General features: G+C 45.3%; 2 protein-coding genes across 3 annotated transcripts in view; one reads left to right on the forward strand and one right to left on the reverse strand.

The window, feature by feature from the left end:
- LOC120022583 (cyclic AMP-responsive element-binding protein 5-like) overlaps nucleotides 1–17902 on the forward strand; it is a 30453-nt gene extending 12551 nt beyond the window's left edge. Inside the window, exons 4-11 of one of the 2 annotated variants that reach the window (XM_038966545.1) lie at nucleotides 1152–1261; nucleotides 3009–3193; nucleotides 5607–5736; nucleotides 5977–6057; nucleotides 11100–11441; nucleotides 11754–11990; nucleotides 12268–12376; nucleotides 16458–17902. In XM_038966545.1, coding sequence (XP_038822473.1) covers nucleotides 1152–1261; nucleotides 3009–3193; nucleotides 5607–5736; nucleotides 5977–6057; nucleotides 11100–11441; nucleotides 11754–11990; nucleotides 12268–12376; nucleotides 16458–16579 — 1316 coding nt within the window. In that variant the 3' untranslated portion in view covers nucleotides 16580–17902. Of the gene's footprint in view, nucleotides 1–1151; nucleotides 1262–3008; nucleotides 3194–5606; nucleotides 5737–5976; nucleotides 6058–11099; nucleotides 11442–11753; nucleotides 11991–12267; nucleotides 12420–16457 lie in introns of both variants that reach the window. The other variant, XM_038966546.1, reaches the window with a different exon arrangement.
- An 857-nt stretch (nucleotides 17903–18759) lies between these two features.
- On the reverse strand, nucleotides 18760–22128 carry LOC120022794 (TLR4 interactor with leucine rich repeats-like). The gene has a single exon (XM_038966792.1). The coding sequence runs from the start codon at nucleotides 22069–22071 to the stop codon at nucleotides 19483–19485; it is 2589 nt and encodes an 862-aa protein (XP_038822720.1). The 5' UTR covers nucleotides 22072–22128; the 3' UTR covers nucleotides 18760–19482.
- Between the last annotated feature and the right edge of the window lie 1865 nt (nucleotides 22129–23993).

Below are 23993 nucleotides of genomic sequence, written 5' to 3' on the forward strand. Positions count from 1 at the left end.
TTCAGGCATGTGTGCCTGTGTGTCCGTGTGTATATGTCCGTGTGTGTGTGTGTGTGTGTGTATGCGTGTGTGTGTGTGAGCATGTGTATGCATGTTCGTCTGTGTGTGTGTGTGTTTACGTCCTTGCATGCGCGTGTGACCTCTTCTGTGGTTGATGAAAAAACGATGACGTAGAGAACAGTACAGTATACTGATGACTTGTATTGATAACCAGTAGTGGTAAGATACAATAGTATTTGCAGCACTTACAGAGACGAGAAGAGAACAGTCGGTTCACAGCAGACTAGAGCACTGGTGGCCAAGGCTCAGCCTCAGACAAAAACACACTCTCAATCGTGCAGGCCAGACGAAGACCCCGTCTGTCTGTTACCGTGGCAACGGCTGTCTGTCTCTCTGGGCTTAAACATCTCTGTTGACCTTTGACCCACACCAGTCAGGTTCTATCCTGCAGGGGCCTGTAGACACTCAGCCCTCCTGGAGGAAATCTCCTGTCAAAACAAAGGAGTGCCGAGCTTGTGACTCTTGATTCCTGACCTCGCGACCTTTCAACCTTGACAGTTTAGACTATAGGTGAGAGAATCAGTCTCTGTCTGATCTTATCTTGGTTACTATGGTGATCACTCTGGGGTGAAGTTTCCCCTAAGTACAGATATAGGATCAGCTTGCCCACCCCCAATCCTAACCATAGCTATTAGTGAGGAAGATGCAAAACTGATCCAAGATCAGTGGCTAGGAGCAACATCACCCTACAGCATCGTGATCTGCTCCTGAGCCTGTGGCTGGGAAGGCTGTCATGGTGGTGTAGGGAAGGCTACACAAAACAAGTTGAACATAGTTCCAGTGATGTTGAAACCATGCCAGCTGTAAACTGCCTGAGGTGCTGGTTTAGATCTGTCTCTGACACAACCAAAACCGCTCTGTGTACTTCCATATGCCTAGTGGTTAAGAGCATTGGGCCAGAATCCCTGGACCAACTAGGTGAAAAATCTGTTGATGTTCTGTTGGTTCAATCTGTTGACACTCAACCCTAATTTGCTCCGTAAATCGCTCAGGATAAATGACTACAATGTAAATGTAGCAATATCATGGTTGTTATGATGTCTGTTTGATGCTTAATGTCTGTTTGCTCTCTCTGTGCTGTGTGTGATCAGACCAGACCCCAACGCCGACACGTTTCCTGCGTAACTGTGAGGAGGTGGGCCTCTTCAATGAGATCGAACAAGAGTTCCGCCAGGCACAGGAAGAGCAGAACATTAAACAGGTTACACACGAAAAAACTACATTTCCCATGAAATCTCAGACATATAGAGCAAGCAGATGAGACTTGAACATATGCTAGTTGGAACTAGGAAACTCCAAAATGTCAGACTTTCTGATTCGTTGAACGCGGTACGTGTATAACTACAAGCAGTTAAATGTTTCCGACATCGGAGTTTCCTATTTCCGACTTCCTATTTCCGACTAGCATAGACATTGCATCATTGTATCTGTCCAATTATGGCATTTGTGAGAGCACGGCCAGTGCCATTGAAGGCCATCTCCACTTCTACTACTTCTATGAGTTGGCAAACAAACCGAAAGGGTGCACACTGCCACCTAGAGTGTGTTGTTTGAACTGGTATAAAGCCAAGGTTGGCGATATACCTGCAGTAATGGAATATTTGCTCAAGAGTATAATTCATTGGCTCCTGGTGACCTGGATGGAATTATGTGATCCTTCCTTAACCCATAGCCAGTTGACTACTTCAAAATGGTGTAAGTCCTCAATGGCGCTGCCCATGCTAAAACAGGCTTTTGGGCAATAGAGTTTTTTATCTCTATGTACTTGAACTAACAAAACTGTAATTTATCATGACAGTAATTACTGTACTAGCACATTAAACAAACACCGTATCCAGAGAGCATACTGATAGTCTTGCATGCTAGGTTTCAAATCAAATCATATTTATTTTTTCGAAAGCCCTTTTTACATCAGCAATTGTCAAAATGTGCTCTACAGATACCCAGAAAGAGCCACCCAAGTTTTGAGGCCGTTGTATGAAACTAGCAAATGGAACAGACAAACAAATAGGAGACCGTCACCAGGGTCAGTGGTGGAAAAAGTACCCAACAGTCCTACTTGAGTAAAAGTCTTAATACTTAAGTATCAAAATTAAATGTAATTGATAAAATATACTTAAGTATCAAAAGTAAAAATATAAATCATTTCAAATTCCTAATATTAAGCAAACCAGACGGCACAATCTTCTTGTTTTTTAAATTTACGGATCGCCAGGGGCACACTCCAACACTCAGACACTCAGACATAATTTTCAAACGAAGCATGTGTGTTTAGTGAGTCCGCCAGATCAGAGGTAGCAGGGATGTTCTCTTGATAAGTGAGTGAATTGGACCATTTTCCTGTCCTGCTAAGCATTCGAAATGTAAAGAGTACTTTTGGGTGCCAGGGTGATATGTAGTAGTATGTAGTATGTAGTATGTAGTAAAAAGTACATTATTTTCTTTAGGAATGTAGTGGAGTAAAAGTAAATGTTGTCAAAAATATAAATAGTGAAGTAAAGTACAGATACCCCCCCAAAAAACTACTTAAGTAGTACTTAAAAGTATTTTTACTTAAGTACTTTACACCACTGCCAGGTTAGCAGGTATTTTGACTGACGGGGAAGTATTGAGTGACAGGTGAGTGAGAGTCAGATAGACAGACATTCAGGCAGGTTTAGATATCTGACCTGCGGCAGGTAAGAAACACCAGGTGATCACGTTCTTATTGGCAGGGTAAGCATCCAGACAGACTGACACATAACGGCCAGACACACACACACACATGCGTGCACACACACGCATTCACGTACACACACACTTTGCCGCAGACCCACAACACACACTAACACACACACACACACAATGCCACACACTCCAAGATGTAAAATTGGTATGTAGAAGTGTGTATTCATTCAAACAACAACAGAATGCATATTAAAACGAATTTTCTCTTCCTTGTCTCTCAGACTCAGAGTCTCCCTCAGAATGGATCATCATGTGTGAACCAGCCCCAGCCCCACTCCCAACACCAACCACAGTCCCATGGTGGTATGAGGGGTCTAAGCTGCAGCATGGCTGGACAGCAAGCACTGCCCTCTGCCCAGTCCAACTCAGTCATCACCCAGGCCCACTCCATGCTCACACACTCAGGGTAAGCACACAGAGACAAAGATTCACACACACACACACACACACACACACACACACACACACACACACACACACACACACACACACACACACACACACACACACACACACACACACACACACACACACACACACACACACACACAATTACACACCAAACACACACATCTTGTCAACATGTTACTGTCCTCTACCTTTCACCCCTCTCGCTCACCTTTCTCTCTCCCTCCCTCCCTCCCTGTACCTCTCACCCCTCCCCCTCTGCTGTCCTAACCATAACTCATTCTGTCTGTAGCAGGCTGTCATTCCCCAGACAGTCTAATTTATTAGGCCTTAATGAATTAGAGAGAGTGAGAGAGAGGGGGGATGGGGAGATGGGGGAGAGGGAAAACAATTGAAGAGAGAGAGAGAGAGAGAAAGAGAGAGGGAGGGAGGGAGAGATGGGAGGGAGGGGCTACTGGCTATTACAATACACCATTGGTTCCATTCAACCTCCATCCCCCTTTATATCCCTCTGTCTTTCCCTTTGCATCTCTTTCTTTCTCTCCATCTCTCCCCATATTTCCCCTCACCCGTCATCTCTCCCTCGGCCGTTGACACAAACCAGTCATATGGTCCCAAGCTCTAGACCCGGGCCCAACCCCGACCAGCCCCGGCCCCAACACCGATCAACTCCAGCCCCTTCTTCAGCCCGGGCCCAACCCCGACCAACTCCAGCCCCTTCTTCAGCCCGGGCCCAACCCCGACCAACTCCAGCCCCTGCTTCAGCCCGGGCCCCAACCCCGACCAACTCCAGCCCCTTCTTCAGCCCGGGCCCAACCCCGACCAACTCCAGCCCCTTCTTCAGCCCGGGTCCAACCCCGACCAACTCCAGCCCCTTCTTCAGACCGGGCCCGAACCCCGACCAACTCCAGCCCCTTCTTCAGCCCGGGTCCCAACCCCGACCAACTCCAGCCCCTGCTTCAGCCCGGGCCCCAACCCCGACCAACTTTAGACCCTGCTTCAGCCCGGGCCCAACCCCGACCAACTTCAGCCCCTGCTTCAGCCCGGGCCCAACCCCGACTAACTCCAGCCCCTGCTTCAGCCCGGGCCCAGGGCAGTGTGGTGGTGGTGTGGGTTACATGGCTGTGGTTATCACACTACAGCGCATGGAGATTAGGCATGGCTCTCTCTTTCCTCTCAACTCCAGACATCTGGCCCTGCTTTGTGAAACCTGTCACACATACAGCTACTAACTAGAGCTAGGTAGCTACATGAATCTCTGGTGTGTGAGGCAGCAAGTTGATTTATCTAGTCAGTCCATGTGCTGGAAAGATGGTGTGTTATGGATACCTTCTAACATACCTTTATGAGCCCTTACATTCTCTCTCTGGCCAATCGGTGACGTTCATTGATTGATTCAGAATAAATGTTTCAGAACTTCAAGACACTGCTGCTAGAGGTCTATTCTCAGTCCCTAATGGCACCCTATTCCCTTTAACCAGGGCCCATAGAGCTCTGGTAAAAAGTAGTGCACTATATAGGGAATAGGGTGCCATTTGGGACGCAAACCTAGAGTTTCAGAAGTAACAGAAGTTCTATGAGCCCTTCAGAAGAGTTAGAGTGGGCTTAGCTACAGCAGAGCACAACACAGCATAGTACAGTTGAGTAGTACAGTCCAGTTGATTACAACATAGTACTGCCTATTAGAGTACATTGACTAAGGAAGGGAAGGGACCATATCACATGGCCAGTTAAAGTCAGACAACGTCTTGCTCTGTAGCCCAGGCCAAGCTAGCAATGAGGTGATCCGTGTTGGATTCCGGGGATCTGACTGTTTCTCCCTGTGTTTACCACTGGTTTCTACGACGACCCCATCTCCGAGTGTCTGGCTGTTGGCCCGGGCGGACTGTTATGGTTACGTTAGGAGGCGTTGTTTTGGTTCGGTTCTTTCTTTTCTTTTTGCACGTTTATTTCGCTGCTTGCTACAGAGTCAGTGGTGACATCACCAGGGATGACCTCAGCGCAGCGAGGGAGGACCACGCAGTCTGATTGGCTGAGGGCCAAAAGCATTACATCATCACATCGCACCCCAGCCCCTTCTGTGGCGCATGTCTCTCCCTCTGCTCAATCTATTACTTTCCCCCTCTACTTTCCATCTTTCTGTCTCTGTCTCACTCTATCACTCTATCACTTTAATTGAACCTCCTCTCTTTCTATCGCTTTATCTCACCGTACTTTCCATCTCTTTCTCAGCTACATCAAACTTTCTCCCTTTACATCTCAATCGCTTTCTTCTCTCTCCCTCATCCTCTCCACTCTACCACTCTCCCATGTTTCTCTCTCCTTTCTCTGTCCCTGATCTGAGACCAGTGTAGAGGCTGGTTACTGAGGTTCTCTGACGTCTGAGTATTTCTTTCTCCCACTGATCTCAGACCTGTCCCTGGGCCCCTCTCCTCCCTACTGCACCTGAGGAACAACAGACAGAGACAGCCCCTGGCCGCCTCCATGCCTGGCACCCTGCCAGACCCAGCCATGCAGGGAGCATCTGCCCAGCATATGTCTGTGAGTACATACAACGTTACTTACACTGGCCTTCTTTAATGAGCCTATACTTGAGAAATACCTATTGCTTGTTACATTGCTATTACCAAGTCCTAGTATTACATTGTAATTATCTAGTAATTCTCATTTGGAACTGATTGAAACAGGAAGCATTTACAGGCTGTACAGATTTCAATAGATTTGACTTGTTTTCAAGGTTAAATAGTGTAGAAATAATAAGTAATTTGTTTTGTTCCTCAGATGGAAAGACAGATGTCTATGGGATCCAGTATGATGAGCATCCAAGGTCCCGCCCACAACTCTTCCTGCTCTTCACCTCAGGTACTGACCAATCAGAATACTCTTTCATGGTACCGACCAATTAGAAGGCTCTTTCTTGTTTCACATGATGTTCATGTTTCTGCATGGTTCTCTATGATGACAGAGATTAGAGGAGCTGTTGTTTGGGCTTGTTATCCTGAACTTTTTCTTCCAATACAAACATGGAACAGCTACTCACCTCTTATGTATGTCATGTTTTTCATGCTGCCTATGCTCTTGCACACTCTCTCACCTTTTCCTTCTCACATATGCACGCACGCACGCACGCACGCACGCACGCACGCACGCACGCACGCACGCACGCACGCACGCACGCACGCACGCACGCACGCACGCACGCACGCACGCACGCACGCACGCACACACACACACACACACACACACACACACACACACACACACACACACACACACACACTCTCTTCTCTCTCTCTCTGTGGGGCCCCATTCACCCTCTGGCTATTCTCATTCCTCCTAGGCTGGAACAGAGAGGAAACGGAGTGTAACTCTACACCTTTACATACACTATCCCCAACCAGAGGAAGTCACAGTTTACATGTTCTCCCTCTAGCCCTCTTCATCCCTGTAATTCACTCAAAAGTTATATATCTCTGATTCTCTGTTGAACTTGACCTTTTTCTCACGTATTCACTTTTTTCGTTTTTAAAGGCTGTCTTGAAGAATTGAATCTAAGTAAAATCCAGCACACAAAACACTTCACAATCTACAACTTTAAACAGGCACTAGACTCTCCAAGAGACTCCCCAGCCACACACATGCACAACACACACAGGAAATGGCCTCACGTGCTGACCCTGTGCTTGGGGACTATATGGTGTCATGTTTCTGAACCAGAAAGGTCTCTGGCTAACATCTGACCCACAGCCTGGGGCTGGTTGGCCTTTGTGTTCTAACACTCTCCTCCTCTCGTCTGAGTAGCAGCTCTCTCTATGGACTCATATCTATACCTGTTTTGACCTGAGGACTTTGACATGGCCAACGTACAACTGTCGCTTGTCTAGGAATTTTATAATGAATTGAATGACTAGTTTCTGGACTTTGTATTGGGAAAAATATATAGAAATAGTGTTTTCTAAAGTTGATGTATTTTAAACATGTTATTGTTTAGCTTGACAAATGGCTCAGCAGATTAGAGAATGAGACTTGTGGGTTTATTAATTGTATAGCATCTAGGTTAGCTTTACTGAAAGTAGGACAAGTTAGCTCCGTTCTAGAATTCAAGAACTCTGCAAGTTAAATAAGTGAAATAGTGAGGCCTTCAGTAAGGGGATGTATGCATCCCAAATGGTACCCTTTTCCCTATAAAGTGCACTACATCATTTATGACCAGAGTAGTGCACTATAAAGGGAATAGGTTGCCATTTGGGACGTATGCCATGTGTGAAGCAGTGATGGATATCTGTTTGACTCTGTCACATGAGGTAGAGTACAGTACGGCGTGCTTTCAGGGTGATCAGCCAGACAGAAATATCAACCTGTTGGAGTAATGTACCAGTATAGAACTGTGACGGAATCATAGAACCAGTGTTACAGGGTTTCTATGTAGTAAACAGAACTCCAGGACTCTTATACTGTTGCTGCTGAGTGTGTGTGTGTGTGTGTGTGTGTGTGTGTATGTGTGTGTGTGTGTGTGTGTGTGTGTGTGTGTGTGTGTGTGTGTGTGTGTGTGTGTGTGTGTGTGTGTGTGTGTGTGTGTGTGTGTGTGTGTTTGTGTGTGTGCGAGAGAGGAAAGAGAGAGTGTGTGTGTGTGTGTGTCTGTGTGGCTGGCAAAACTGGCATAGACAGCTACATGACCTCATCGTTGGCACTCTCTAAATGTACTCCATTTTTTCATTGGTGAATGGAACAGAAAAAATAAACTACTTCTCTTAAAGAAATATTGCATAACCGAGAGCAATAGTAATGTTGGATGATGTCATTCCCCAGAAACACTCTCTGTTTCTGTCCCAAATGGCACCCTATTCCCTACATTTGACCAGAGCCCTATGGCCTGTCTAGGTTCTGGTCAAAAGTAGCGCACTATATAGGGTGCCAATTGGGACATAAGCTTTGCCCGGCCTCTCTTGCTGAGTGTGAGAGCTCACTGCTATAGCTGTGAACTGACTTGCCTAGTTAAATAAAGGTTAAATACATTTTTTTTTAATGTGTTGGATTTGCCCTAAACACAAGGCTTTGCATTTTGGCCAAAAAGTGTATTCCTTTGCCGTGTTTTTTTGCAGTATTACTTTAGTGCCTTGTTGCATACAAGATGCACGGTTGGGAATATTTTTATTCTGTATATTTGTATTGTTATTTTCACTGTGTCATTTAGGTAATTATTGTGGAGTCACTACAATGTTGTTGATCCATCCTCAGTTTTCTACCATCACAGACATTGAACTCCGTAGCTGTTTTAAAATCACCAATGGCCTCATGGTAACATCCCTGAGCAATTTCATTCCAATCCTGCAGCTCAGTTCAGAAGGACGACTGTATCTTTGATGTGTCTGGGTGGTTTAGTACATAATCCACAGCATAATTATTGACCATGCTTAAAGAGATATTCAATGTCTGATTTGTTATTGTACCCAACTACCAATCACTGCCCTTCTTTATAAGGCTTTCGAAAAGCTCCTTGGTTTTTGTAGTTAACTGTGCTTGAAATACAATACTTGACTGAGGGACCTTACAGATGTTGTATGTATGGGGGACAGAGGAAGGGTTAGTAATTCAAAAATCATGTCAACCCCTATTATTTTACACACTGTGTCCATGTAATTTATTATGTGATTTGTTTAGCCAAATTTTAATCCTGAACTAATTCAGGGTTGCCTAAACAAAGGGGCTAAATACTTATGCAACGACAATATTTTATTTATGAATTTATTTATAAAAATATATAAATATCTTCCACTTTGACATTACAGAGTATTTTGTGTAGATTGTTTCCAAAAAAATATAATTAAATACATTTGAATCCCACTTTGTAAAACAATAAAATTTAAAATAGCTTGCCTATGTATTATTTATATTCTATTAATTAAGAGTTTCATTACAAATCGCTATATATTCATTTTCAGAAATGTTTGTCAATTTGCTTTTATTGTTTAATGGAAATGTGTGTTTTTATCTAATCATGGCATCATGGGGTTGTTCAATGACAGACATGTATTTGTTTCAAATCTATCACTTGATGGTTTCATTTCAGAGAGACCAATGATCATGTTTTTTTGCAAAATGCCAAATATCCGCCTCACTCTCAGGGAAAAAAGTATTACTATTATGTTTTACACAGTCAAATATAACAAATAACTACATTTTTTTATAAAGAACTGTACAAATTATACATTTGTGACAATATATATTTTTTTTTATTCAAAAAAATATTATCCAGAGTGACTTGCAGTAAGTGCATTCATCTTAAGATAGCTAGGTGAGACAACCACATATCAATCACAAATACATGATACGAACTTTCCATTCCAGCTAAACAATGGATATATACAACATGCAACAATTTCAACGATTTTACTGCATTACAGTTCCTATAAGGACATCAGTCAGTTGAAATAAATTGGATTTCACATAGCTGGGAAAACAGATATGCATATTTTGGTCACAGACACCTTTAAAAAAAAGGTAGGGCGTGGATCAGAAAACCAGTCAGTATCTGGTGTGACCACCAGATGCCTCATGCAGCGCGACACATCTCCTTCACATAGAGTTGATCAGCCTGTTGATTGTGACCCGTGGAAAGGTGTCCCACTCTTCTTCAATGGCTGTGCAAAGTTGCTTGATATTGGGTAGGAACTGGAACACGCTGTCGTACATGTCTATTTATGCTGAAACATGAGGTGATGGCGGTGGATGAATGGCACAACAATGGGCCTCAGGATCTCGTCACGGTATCTTTGTGCATTCAAATTGCCATCGATAAAATGCAATTGAGTTCATTGTCCGTAGCTTATGCCTGCGCATACCATAAACCCACAGGCACCATGGGCAATCTGTTCACAACGTTGACATCAGCAAACCTCTCGCCCATATGACGCCATACACGCTGACTGCCATCTGCCCAATACAGTTGAAACCGAGATTCATCCATGATGAGCACACTTTTCCAGCGTGCCAGTGGCCATCGAAGGTGAGCATTTGCCCACTGAAGTCAGTTACGACACCGAACTGCTGTCAGGTCAAGACCCTGGTGAGGATGACGAGCACAGAGGTGAGCTTCCCGGAGATGGTTTCTGACAGTTTGTGCAGAAATTCTTTGGTTGTGCAAACCCACAGTTTCATCAGCTGTCTGGGTGGCTGTTCTCAGACAATCCCGCAGGTGAATTTTATTTATTTTTATTTAACCTTTATTTACCTAGGCAAATCAGTTAAGAACAAATTCTTATGTACAATGACGGACTACCCGGGCCAAACCCGGACGACGCTGGGCCAATTGTGCGCTGCCCTATGGGACTCCCAATCACGGCCGGTTGTGATACAGCCTGGAATCGAACCAGGGTCTGTAGTGAAGCCTCTAGCCCTGAGAGTTGATACCAGCAACTGCTTGCTGGTATCCCTGCTTGCTAGCTCACTTTCCGTTCGAATCCCAGGTCTGTCGTTGGCCCTGGGATTCTAACTCCGGTTTCTGGCTCACCTCTTTAACCGTTAGGCTAACTGCCGCCCCTATAAGGTGATACACACAAGTGATACACTTAACTTAAGATATAAAGTGATACACTGTTAACTTAAGATATGAAGTGTCATTGATGATTGGTACTTCTTGACCTCTTAACTGTTTTCACAGCTGTAAAAGAAGAGAAAGAATAAGAAAAGCAATGACGACCTTCAGTTGTATTCCTTTTCTCAGTTCAGTGGTGATGTTTGTTGGAAATGCTTTAATGCCTTTAAACACCAAGTCTGTTTTTTGGACCAAGTCTGCATTTTGGACAAAAATAAAATCACTTGGGAGTTGGTAAGAAAGGGCCTGTAGAGATCAGTTTTAATTGTAATTTCATGGTATTATGTTTTGTTATGTTTTTATTCCTTAGAGAGCTAAAACCGTGGGTCACCACCACCAACACCAACACCCGGGAGCTGTCGCCAACGGCAACATGGGTCCCACCATGGGTAACATGATTGAGATGTCACCGCGCCAACGGCACACTCAACTGCAGCAGCAGCATCATCAGCAACTGCAGCAGGCTCCGCCCATCTCCTACCAGCAGCACTGCCACGCCCCTCCACATCACCTGGGAAACGCCCACAGCCTGGGCCACCAATCAGGGAACGTGCCACATCATCCGGTTCACCAATCACCTCCCTCGCACCTGCAGGCCAGCCACACCCACCAGACCTCGCCTCACCTGCCCCTCCACTCCATAGCTGCTCAGGTACAGTATTACCTAGGTGTTGACATGACAACCACTCTATATCAAGCTTTGTTAGTTTAGCGTGAGGGTGGTTGCCAATTGCTGTAATCTGACATCTGTAAAATTGCCTGTCATCACCACTGTTGCATCAGCATTATGGCACTATTGCATAGACCTTTTGAATCCCAAATGAACCCGTTTCCTATGTAGTGCACTCAAAAGTGAATTGGAATTCGGGTGCTATTTGGAAGACAGTCCTTATCACAGAGGATCCAAAGTTTGACAGGTTCTTAGTAAATAGTGTTTAATGACCCGTGTTTGTCTGTTGTGCAGTTGTCTCCAGCAGCACAGCAGATGCATTCATCCCAGCAGACACATTCCCTGCATGCAGGCCAGGCGACTGGAGGACGTCGCAGGAGGTCTGTGGACCAGGACCCAGACGAGCGCAGGCAGAAGTTCCTGGAACGCAACCGAGCTGCGGCCACGCGATGCAGACAGAAGAGGAAGGTCTGGGTGTCTGCTCTGGAGAAGAAGGCAGAGGAGCTGACGCACAACAATATGCAGCTGCAGGTAGGTTTATACGCGGGTTGTCACCATACCAGTACAGCGATACTACCATAACTGATTTTCCCTGGACAAAAGTAAAACTCAAAGCAGACTAAACTCTTTGGTCCTTTAAAAAACAATTTAATGTTAAATATTGTGTGCTAAACGTGATTCAGGGTGACATAAGGTTGTTTCTTTCTAACATTAGGACTTTTTTCCTCTGGTATCGTGGCGACATGAGTTTACACACACATACACACACACATTGTCACTAACGTTTCTGTCCCACATGCCATTCCAGAATGAGGTGACCACTCTGAGGTCAGAGGTTGGCCAGCTGAAGCAGATCCTGCTGACCCATAAAGACTGTCCTGTCTCCGCCCGCCACAGAGAATCACAGGGGTACCTCAGTGAGTAACACCCCGACCCCGCCCATCCTCAAAACACCCAGAGGTATACCCCTACCCTCTACAATACTCCTATCCCAAAACACCCAGAGGTATACCTCTACCCTCTACAATACTCCTATCCCAAAACACAGAGTTATACCTCTACCCTCTACATACTCCAATCCCAAAACACCCAGAGGTATACCTCTACCCTCTACATACTCCTATCCCAAAACACCCAGAGGTATACCCCTACCCTCTACATACTCCTATCCCAAAACACAGAGGTATACCTCTACCCTCTACATACTCCTATCCCAAAACACAGAGGTATACCCCTACCCTCTACAATACTCCAATCCCAAAACACAGACTCCTACTCCTATCCCAAAACACCCAGAGGTATACCTCTACCCTCTACATACTCCTATCCCAAAACACCCAGAGGTATACCCCTACCCTCTACAATACTCCTATCCTCAAAACACCCAGAGGTATACCCCTACCCTCTACAATACTCCTATCCCAAAACACAGAGTTATACCCCTACCCTCTACATACTCCTATCCCAAAACACAGAGGTATACCCCTACCCTCTACATACTCCTATCCCAAAACACAGAGGTATACCCCTACCCTCTACATACTCCTATCCCAAAACACAGAGGTATACCCCTACCCTCTACATACTCCTATCCCAAAACACAGAGTTATACCCCTACCCTCTACATACTCCTATCCCAAAACACAGAGGTATACCCCTACCCTCTACATACTCCTATCCCAAAACACAGAGTTATACCCCTACCCTCTACATACTCCTATCCCAAAACACAGAGGTATACCCATACCCTCTACAATACTCCTATCCCAAAACACAGAGGTATACCCCTACCCTCTACAATACTCCTATCCCAAAACACAGAGTTATACCCCTACCCTCTACATACTCCTGTCCCAAAACACAGAGTTATACCTCTACCCTCTACATACTCCTATCCCAAAACACAGAGGTATACCCCTACCCTCTACATACTCCTATCCCAAAACACAGAGTTATACCCCTACCCTCTACATACTCCTGTCCCAAAACACAGAGTTATACCTCTACCCTCTACATACTCCTATCCCAAAACACAGAGTTATACCCCTACCCTCTACATACTCCTATCCCAAAACACAGAGCTATACCTCTACATACTCCTATCCCAAAACACAGAGTTATACCCCTACCCTCTACATACTCCAATCCCAAAACACAGAGTTATACCTCTACCCTCTACATACTCCAATCCCAAAACACAGAGTTATACCCCTACCCTCTACAATACTCCTATCCCAAAACACAGAGTTATACCCCTACCCTCTACAATACTCCTATCCCAAAACACAGAGTTATACCCCTACCCTCTACATACTCCTATCCCAAAACACAGAGTTATACCTCTACCCTCTACATACTCCTATCCCAAAACACAGAGGTATACCCCTACCCTCTACAATACTCCAATCCCAAAACACAGACTCCTACTCCTATCCCAAAACACCCAGAGGTATACCTCTACCCTCTACATACTCCTATCCCAAAACACCCAGAGGTATACCCCTACCCTCTACAATACTCCTATCCTCAAAACACCCAGAGGTATACCCCTACCCTCTACAATACTCCTATCCCAAAACACAGAGTTATACCCCTACCCTCTACATACTCCTATCCCAAAACACAGAGGTATACCCCTACCCTCTACATACTCCTATCCCAAAACACAGAGTTATACCTCTACCCTCTACATACTCCTATCCCAAAACACAGAGTTATACCCCTACCCTCTACATACTCCTATCCCAAAACACAGAGCTATACCTCTACATACTCCTATCCCAAAACACAGAGTTATACCCCTACCCTCTACATACTCCAATCCCAAAACACAGAGTTATACCTCTACCCTCTACATACTCCAATCCCAAAACACAGAGTTATACCCCTACCCTCTACAATACTCCTATCCCAAAACACAGAGTTATACCCCTACCCTCTACAATACTCCTATCCCAAAACACAGAGTTATACCCCTACCCTCTACATACTCCTGTCCCAAAACACAGAGTTATACCTCTACCCTCTACATACTCCTATCCCAAAACACAGAGGTATACCCCTACCCTCTACATACTCCTATCCCAAAACACAGAGTTATACCCCTACCCTCTACATACTCCTGTCCCAAAACACAGAGTTATACCTCTACCCTCTACATACTCCTATCCCAAAACACAGAGTTATACCCCTACCCTCTACATACTCCTATCCCAAAACACAGAGCTATACCTCTACATACTCCTATCCCAAAACACAGAGTTATACCCCTACCCTCTACATACTCCAATCCCAAAACACAGAGTTATACCTCTACCCTCTACATACTCCAATCCCAAAACACAGAGTTATACCCCTACCCTCTACAATACTCCTATCCCAAAACACAGAGTTATACCCCTACCCTCTACAATACTCCTATCCCAAAACACAGAGTTATACCCCTACCCTCTACATACTCCTATCCCAAAACACAGAGTTATACCTCTACCCTCTACAATACTCCAATCCCAAAACACAGAGGTATACCTCTACCCTCTACAATACTCCTGTCCCAAAACACAGAGTTATACCCCTACCCTCTACATACTCCTGTCCCAAAACACAGAGGTATACCCCTACCCTCTACAATACTCCTATCCCAAAACACCCAGAGGTATACCCCTACCCTCTACAATACTCCTATCCCAAAACACAGAGTTATACCCCTACCCTCTACAATACTCCTATCCCAAAACACAGAGTTATACCCCTACCCTCTACATACTCCTATCCCAAACACAGACTCCTACTCCTATCCCAAAACACAGATTCCTACTCCTATCCCAAAACAGACTCCTACTCCTAACCCAAAACACAGACTCCTATCCCAAAACACAGAATCCTACTCCTATCCCAAACACAGACTCCTACTCCTATCCCAAAACCCACAAGGATACATACTGTACCATGTGTACCATCTACATGGTCCCATGTGAGTGTGATGGGCCTGCTACACAGGACACTTTTGCAGAGTGAGACACTCCTATTGTTTTTAATGAAACCTGGGTCTTAGCAGCAACTCACTGGTTGAATCAACGTTGTTTCCAGATCATTTCAATGAAATTATGTTGAACCTACAGGAGGTTGGTGGCACCTTAATTGGGGAGGATGGGCTTGTGGTAATGGCTGGAGCAGAATCAGTGGAATGGTATCAAATACATAAAAGACATGGTTTCCATGTGTTAAATGCCATTCCATTCGCTCCGTTTCAGCCATTATTATGAGCCGTCCTCCACTCAGCAGCCTCCACTGGTTGAACCAGCGTAGAATAGACGTTGAATTGTGCCCAGTGGGATGGCCCTGTGAGAGACTTGTGCTGCTCTGCGTAAAACTTTCATAAATTCAAGGTATGATTCACTCCCAAGAACACTTGATGAAGTGCCTCGCACACTGGCAAAATGTTACATGTCCAGTATAGCAGCTTAAAGCCTAAAGTTTTCTTGACGCCCCAGTGTAGCTCCCCTGTCAGAGGGTCTCCCCAATTCAAGAAACATCCAGAGTCAAAAATACAGGTATCAGAAACACAGCGCTACAGTCTCGCAATGGTTGGTGTATGAGGTTGAAAAGTGAGATTGAAAACCCCTTTGCACCTTGATGACTGAATTGAAACATCTATGATGCCTATTCTTGTCAAAATGATAATTGATGTCACCAGCGAGCACATTCTTGGGTGTTACAGACAGATGTACTTTATTGGTATATTTCAATTTTTGCTCTATTTGCTCCACAGTAATGCAAATGTCAAAATAAAATAGCTATTTTCCTTATATGAACTGTACATGAGTTGTCATTAATTGTATAACATATGACTGCTTTATTTCTAGTGACATTTTGTTATTTTTATATATAGTGTTTTTATTGTAGACTTTCCTCTGGACCCAGATCTTAAACAGAGAGAGAGAGGGAGCTGTCAAACAAGCCAGGTCAATTTGATTGACAGCTGTCTCTGTGCCCCAGGTCCAGGGAGTTCGACAGGAAGTCCCTCCCCCCTGTGTCCCGGGTCGCAGCAGCAGGCCATCCAATCCAACAGCATCTCCACCTCCTCAGCTGGAGGGGGCGATGGAGCGCACAGCAATTAAAAACTAAAGCGCGGGTGGGTGCGCATGTGGTTCGGAACATAGAGTTGGATAGAGAGCTTCCAATAATGTCCCAGGAGACAAACTCTCTAGTACACCTCTATGGTTCAGAATCAACCCCCCTCCAATTAAGTACAGGATGTAGTTCCTCCTAAACACTGAGCTAAAGTCAGTTATGTGTTTCCCCCCTAATGGTTAAGGTTAGGATGGGGAAGGGTGAGCTGATCCTTGATCTGTGGTTAGAGGCAACTTCTACCTGGAATCAGGGATTAAACCCTAGGTGGGTGCATCTCATTAGTCTTAAATGGCTCCCTCTCCTGGTCTCCTAGCCTCTATGGACACATGTATAGCAGAACTGGACTGGTCTCTATAAGCCTTACATCTCCGGTAGGTTTGCAAAATTCCGGTAACTTTCCCAACCGTGATTTCTGGAAAACCTGTGCATTTTGGGAAAGTTACCAGTGTTTTTGCAACCCTAGTCTCTGTCTCTCTAACTGTGTGATCATAGTCACCTGTGAACTGGATCGTATTGTGTCTGGGGGAATCAGTCGACCAATGTGTCTCAGTTAGTGGGAAATCAGACATCCAAGTACTGTGCTATCTATTCCAGGACTGCTTCATGGTGCTGTGTCTGCAAACATACTTGTTATCATATCACCTTTTTCTTAGTGGCAGTTTTTTGTTGTTGTTGAATGCGTCGGAGTTGGGTCTTGTAACTTACACCATGACTAGGACCAGGAGTTTCTCCAGGAACAACTCTGGGGCTTAAAAATAGCCTGTTACTATGGACCAGAGTTTTACCTAGTCAGGTCACTGGGTCAGGTTAAACTCCTGGCTCTAACCATGACTAAATAATGTTACTACATTGCGTATGTGTTTGTGTATGGTTGTATGTGTAACATAGGCCTCTCTGAAATGCAGAACGTGAACGAAAACTAATACAAATGTACATTTTATACAAATTTATATCAAGTCCTATGAATAGGATGCCCTTGTTTTGTAACAATGTAATGCAAAGCCTCTTTTCCCTTTGAAAGTATTACAATGTTTGTACATACATTAAGTTGGGCCTAGAGTTTTCCTTGACCATGTCACTTGACCAAGATAACTCCTGGCCCTTTGTTTAACCTCTGTAAAGCACTTACTAGTTTCCAACAGTGTATTTATCATGTAAACTAGGCTCACACAGTACGTTGGCCTATATCCTGTATCTATGTTTCCTTCTGTGTCTGTATTGTGATTTGTTTTGTTTCATGTTTTTTTTTGTACAGATATTGACAATCGCTACAAACCTAATACGAAAATAAAAGCACTTATTCTCTGGTATCTTATTGTGATTTTTACTCAAGTTTGGTTGCCTCCATCAGGAGATCTGAGGAGAAAATGTAATTTGATCTAATGGGCCTGTCAGACGAATGGTCTAGTCTGCCCCCTAGCGATATCTTCTGGAACTGAAGACAGTTTGAGCCACCCTGATTGAATGAGTCAAAGGTCAGCGATCACAGATTTATTTGCCTGTCTGTAAGCTTTAGCAGGTTAAGTGAAAGAAAATGGATGTGAGAGGGCCAAGAACTAGCCAAAGTAAATAGTGATGACTTTTATTCACTATCAGTAGGGGGCAGGCCCAATCCACTATAGTTTAACAAAAACTTAAGAAGCAACATATCAGTCTTAACCAAATATGACTAGGATATTGAAGTGGATTATGCTGTTTCATATCTCAGACCGTGTTTCCTGGTCTATATGTGTCTGTCTGTGTCTGCTGTTGTTATGGTAACACACTGTTGACAGGCTTGGAGTGTAGAGCTGATCAGGCCTGAGTGTTGGAGGTACTGTACCCGGTCTACCCCCAAAAAAAACTAACTATTGCCAGACTTTCTGTCTTGAAACACACGCACACACACACACACGCTTTAAGGACATGATGAAACACACACACACACACACACACACACTTGCACAAACGCAGGCATACATTACACACACAAACATGTTTTCTAATGAATGAATATGCAGTATTACTACAAATGTTAAACTTACTGCCTTTCTGTAAAAATACCAAAACTGTAAAATTGGTTTCTTTATATGTATCGGAGCCATATGAACAAAGGACTTACACCATTATTTGCAAAGGCATCGGTTTTTCTTTTCATACAGACAAACAGACCATTATGTCCAACAGTCACACAGTCAGGAAATGCATGGTTACTTACTTGTGCTCATAGCACAATACATAGTTGAGTATAAAAGTATAAAAACATATAAAACCAAATAATTATTTCTGCCAACCAGCAGCCATCTTTTCTTGCATTTTCAAGCACATTACAAATGACATTTTACACACAATTTAATGTCTATTAGTCTAATATTAGCACCAGATGAAATCAGGTAATTCTCTCTCTCTCACACACACACACAAGGCAATGGAACAGGAAATGTATGAGGCTTAGAGGAAGTCTGTGGGATTGACTTCCTGTAGTGTCTGAATCAGCCCAGCTATTTGGTCACCCATAAAGACAGCTTTGGTCATAACACATCTATAACTGTGGTCATAACCCATGAACAGAACTATAACTGTGGTCATATTGCCTGAACACAACCTTACTGTGGTTCTGTAGTCATGAATATAACCTTGTGGTTCTATGGTCATAACTCAACCATGGCTGTGGTCCTGCTATGGTCATGAAATGCTCCAGAGTGCAGGTTAAATACCAGTCCACTTTTGTCTCGGTCTCTGCAGCATCTTACACATTCTCCTGAGGATGTTCCTTCCTGGTGATGGCATCTTGGTGTTCTCAGGTTCTAAATATGGATTATCTAATGCTCACAATAAAAAAATATATATTCTAGCGCTTAAGTGGGTCACAGCGCAAACATGTTTTCAAGTTCCAGGTCTCTGGTGTTTATTAATCTGAGAACCTCTGCATGTCACTGTTGTCTCTACGGGTGGGGCTGATGTCAAGGAAACGGTTGCAGGGGAACTCTATAAGGTCGCCCCCTTCCTCCAGGGTTCCGAGCCGTGGCGGCCGGCTGCTCTGGAAGCTTGTGAAGTCTGTTGACACCGCCGCCGTTGTTGTCATGGAGCTGCGGAATGGTCGTCGCGTGGAGTACATGTGACGCACATGCACTGCTGACTTCCTCCTTTTCAGCTTCCGCCTCAAACTTCGCCCCAGCCAGGCTCCTCCAATCACCAGAAGAAGGACGGCGTTGCCGGCCAGTGTTGCCACGGTGACCAGCTGGAGGTCAGAGGTCAGTGTCTCTTGGTGATGAGCCTCTTCTGGGAGAGTGACCAATCCGGCGCAGTGGTCCCTGGGCGCCACCTCACACACGGACCCTCCCACCACACCCTCAACACAAGCCATGTAGGTGAAGTCTGGGCTTAGTTCTCGTAACATCACCGACCGCGCCCCGCCACGGGCGTACACGTACCGAGGAAAACGGTCAGATGACCCAAAGCGGTCAAACAGCACTCGGTAGTGGACCTCTTCTAGTCCCGGTCCGGCTCCCGGTGTAAAGCGGCTGTGGTCGCGTGTGGTCCAGTGGACCGTGGCCGTGCTGGAGGCGACCTGGTCGACGGTCACGTTGGTGATGAAGTGGCGGTTGAACACACAGGGGTCGGTCACTGCAGGTATAACGTCCTCCTGACCGCCTCTGAACAGGTCAAACCACTCCTCTTTTTGAGGGGTGGGAGGAGAGGAGGTGAGGAGCTCTGTGATTGGCCCACTGAGATGGTTACCATGGCTATTTTGGTGGTCAACTGTCTGAGGCCAGGTTGTGGTTGGAGGCGTGGGGTTGCTCAGGGGAGGGGCTTGTGTTTGAGGAACGCTGCGGCCCGGAACGGAATCCCACCTCCCTTTCTCACGCTTCCCAGAAGCCTCAGCAGAAGGTCGCGACCTAGGGCTGGCAGATATTTTCTTCCTCCTCTTCGACGACAGGGATTTGTCCCGCTCCTCTTGCCCTCCCTGGTCCCCTTGGATACCCACCTCCTCCTCTCCCTCCTTCCTATCCTCTCCCTCTCTATCCCTGCTCACCTTCTTTATTGCCTTCATCTCCACTCCCTCTCTACTCCCAATTTCCCTATGCTCTTCTCCATCCTTCCTTTCCTCTGCCTCTATTCCTCTCCTCTCCCCCTTTGTCTCCTTCCTTACCTCTCCCTGCCCTCTCTCCCTCTCCTCTATCTCCTTCTCCAGGATACCCCCTCCTCTGCTCTCCTCAGGCCCAGTCTGGGTCTCACACAAGTGGCTCCAATTCCCTGGGGGCTGCAGCTGGGAGCTGTTGATATAATCTAGATACTTCCCCCTCAGTGTCGCTGGGTGATGACACTGCAGGAAAACGGTCAGCAGCTTCCCCTGAGAGTGCGCCGACTTCATCCACTGCTTCAGCTCGCCCAGGCGGCAGTCACACGTCCAGTTGTTGCCATGGAGATCCAAATCGTAAAGGCCGCTGTTGAGGGCGAATATGTTACCGGAGAGGCTCGTGAGCCTGTTGTCTTTGAGTTTTAAAACACTCAGATGCTTCAGTTGTTCAAAAGCCGAGGGGTCCACCGTGGAAATTTGGTTGCAACTAAAGTCCAGCTCCTCGACTCTCTCCAGCGGGTCGAGAAGTCCTGCGGGAAGATTCTCCAGCACGTTCCCGTCAATCAGAAATTCTGTCAAGCTCGACAGTCCTTTCAACGACTCGCTTTCCAAATGGTAGATGTTGTTATTGCTGAGGGATAGTTTAGAAAGCTTTTTCAGATTCTGAAAGACGTGGTTTCCGACGTGTTGTATTTCATTTTCAGAGAGCAGCAACGTATTCAGTGACCTGAGCTGGGAGAACGTAAACACATTACGCACGGCTGTCAGTTTGTTCTGCGCCAGGTTGAGAAAGCGCAGTTTGGTGAGCTTGGAAAAGGCGTTTCTGTGGATTTGACTCAGCTGGTTCGATTCTAGATGGAGATAATGCAGATTAGTCAAGCTCTTGAACACCGAGTCCTGTAACAGTTCTATGGCGTTCCCATCCAACCTCAGCTTCACAACGCTCTCCAAGTTACCAAACAGCTCTGGAGTAATCTTCTTAATGTCATTGTTATTGCCATACAAAGTTGTCAGTTTTGCCAGTGACTGTAAAGTTTCTGGGGGTATTGTTGATATCAGATTGTTGCCCAAATACAGCTCCTCCAATTTGGAGAGCTTTTCAAAGGCTTTTGGGTGAATGGTCTGTATTTGATTATACTGTAAGTTCAACCTTATAAGATTTCCATACCGTGTGAAGTCGAAGGCGGAGATGTTACCGATGAAGTTTCCCCCGAGGCTGAAGACAAGCACGTCCTCTGGGACCCGCGAGGAGTGCACCTTGGGCACCGCGCGCAGCCCCCGGTTTGTACAGAGGATGTGCTGCGCTTGCTGGCAGTCGCAGCGCTCAGGACAGAAGCCGCTGGCGGGTGAAGGCGAGAGGAACCCGTCACAAGAGAAAAGGAGAAAGCAGATGACACCCACGAAATTACCGGTATCCATTCCAAAACGGCAGTTGGCACAAGCTTCTGATGCGGCATTCCCCCTTTGTGTTCAAGTGCAGTTACCCCGACTCTCCACTCTCACTTTGGTGTCCGATACATATGTCCATTATTCACTTGTTGCTCCGTCATTGTGGAGGAAAGTTGTCCTACACTTAGTTTAGTGTGAAAAGGTGTCTGGATCCATGGCTAAAAACTGCTGTTCATAGAATACATTTATTTGTGCGCTGCGCTGTCATGCCGTGTGAGGAAACGCTCACCTCCCCAGAATGATCCATATCCCGGCCCCAAGTGGTCATCTGGAGCAAATTACAGACCTCCGCAAAACGCAGGGTTCACGCGCAGAACACACACACACACGCGCGCGCTCAGCCTCTCCCCCGCATCTCCCGTCCCCGCCACCACCATTCGTGTACAGCGCCTGGCGCACAGGATTCAGAGCTGCGCGTGCATGAACACACACACACACACGTCCTCTAAATCTAATCAAATGCGTGGAAGATAGGACGCATATACTGTATCTTGTTGTATTCGAGGCATAGAGAGAGAGAGAGAGAGATACGTGGCTGAACCCTTTGACCGAGTTTTCCGCGTGCCCCCGCACCCCCTGTGGCTCGCGAGGTGAGATTCGATACTCGGTATGGAGAAAGCAGACGGGAAGCCTTCCTTCCCACGAGGGTCCCCCGGGGGACCCTGGACTGAGTGACTCAGTCTTGGACTCCCTCCTCACACACGTTTCAAAGTGCACAATGGATCTCTCCAGACAGCAGAGGCCTAGCACCAGAGGAAGACAGTAAAATAAAACGTTCTCATTCCACAGGATCTCAAATGTTGCACTGAAGAAAAACACTTAATTCGGTGTGTTACTGCTAGAATTCAAATTGCTTGCAGACAGTCATTTACCTCCATGCCATCATCAATGAACACCAATGTATTCAAGATAGCTGGTCAGTGGTACCTTAGGGAGGGTTGGGGCTCAAACACACATGGTTCACATTAATGCAAGAGGAATTCAGGTCATGGTGCCTGTGTTAAGACTACAGAGGCGGGGTGCCAAATCTTTGATTAGGATCTCTACTTGAAAGGCTGGGTACAAAGTATGATCTATGTAGTCAGGTTTCAGTGCAGTGAGCCATGTAGTGGACTGTAGGTTAGACTGTAGGTTAGTCTAGTCTGTATACTGTCAACCTGGGCTCAGGGGTCGACGTAACATAGTAAATGCTTCACTCCAAATAGTATATGTTACATTGTCTATGTATTAATTTGTGGATGTCCATCATCCATTTTGTATGATGTTATGATTTACAATTTGTATGATATGTTACAAATTGAAATTCGTACAATACGTTTCGAATTTTCTAAAGTTATATGTTACGAATTCCAAGTTGTTGTGGCCAACGTTAACTAGATGGCTAGGTGGCTAACGCTAACATTCGCTAGGCTAGGGGTTAAGGTTAGGAGTTATATTAAAGGGTTAAGGTTAGGAGTTATATTAAAGGGTTAAGGTTAGGAGTTATATTAAAGGGTTAAGGTTAGGAGTTATATTAAAGGGTTAAGGTTAGGAGTTATATTAAAGGGTTAAGGTTAGGAGTTATATTAAAGGGTTAAGGTTAGGGTTAAGGTTAGTGTTAGCTAACATTCTAAGTAGCAAGTAGTTGTAAAGGTGTTAATCAGCTAAAATGTTAAAGTTGTCCGTGATGCGTGATGAGTTGAACATGCAACCTTTGGGTTGCTAGACATTTGTGTTATACACCAACCCAACTACCCAACTTTCAGTATTATGTAACCATATCAAACGTAACATATCATACTAATTTGAGAGTCCCAGATTTACATTTACTATGTTACGTCTAGTCTATGAGACCAGGCTGACTGTGTAATGCTCCCTACTGTGTGTAAGAGCCCTACAAGCGTCGCTTCCCC

This window comes from Salvelinus namaycush, chromosome 27 (assembly GCF_016432855.1).
Source record: "Salvelinus namaycush isolate Seneca chromosome 27, SaNama_1.0, whole genome shotgun sequence".
Lineage (NCBI taxonomy): Eukaryota > Metazoa > Chordata > Actinopteri > Salmoniformes > Salmonidae > Salvelinus > Salvelinus namaycush.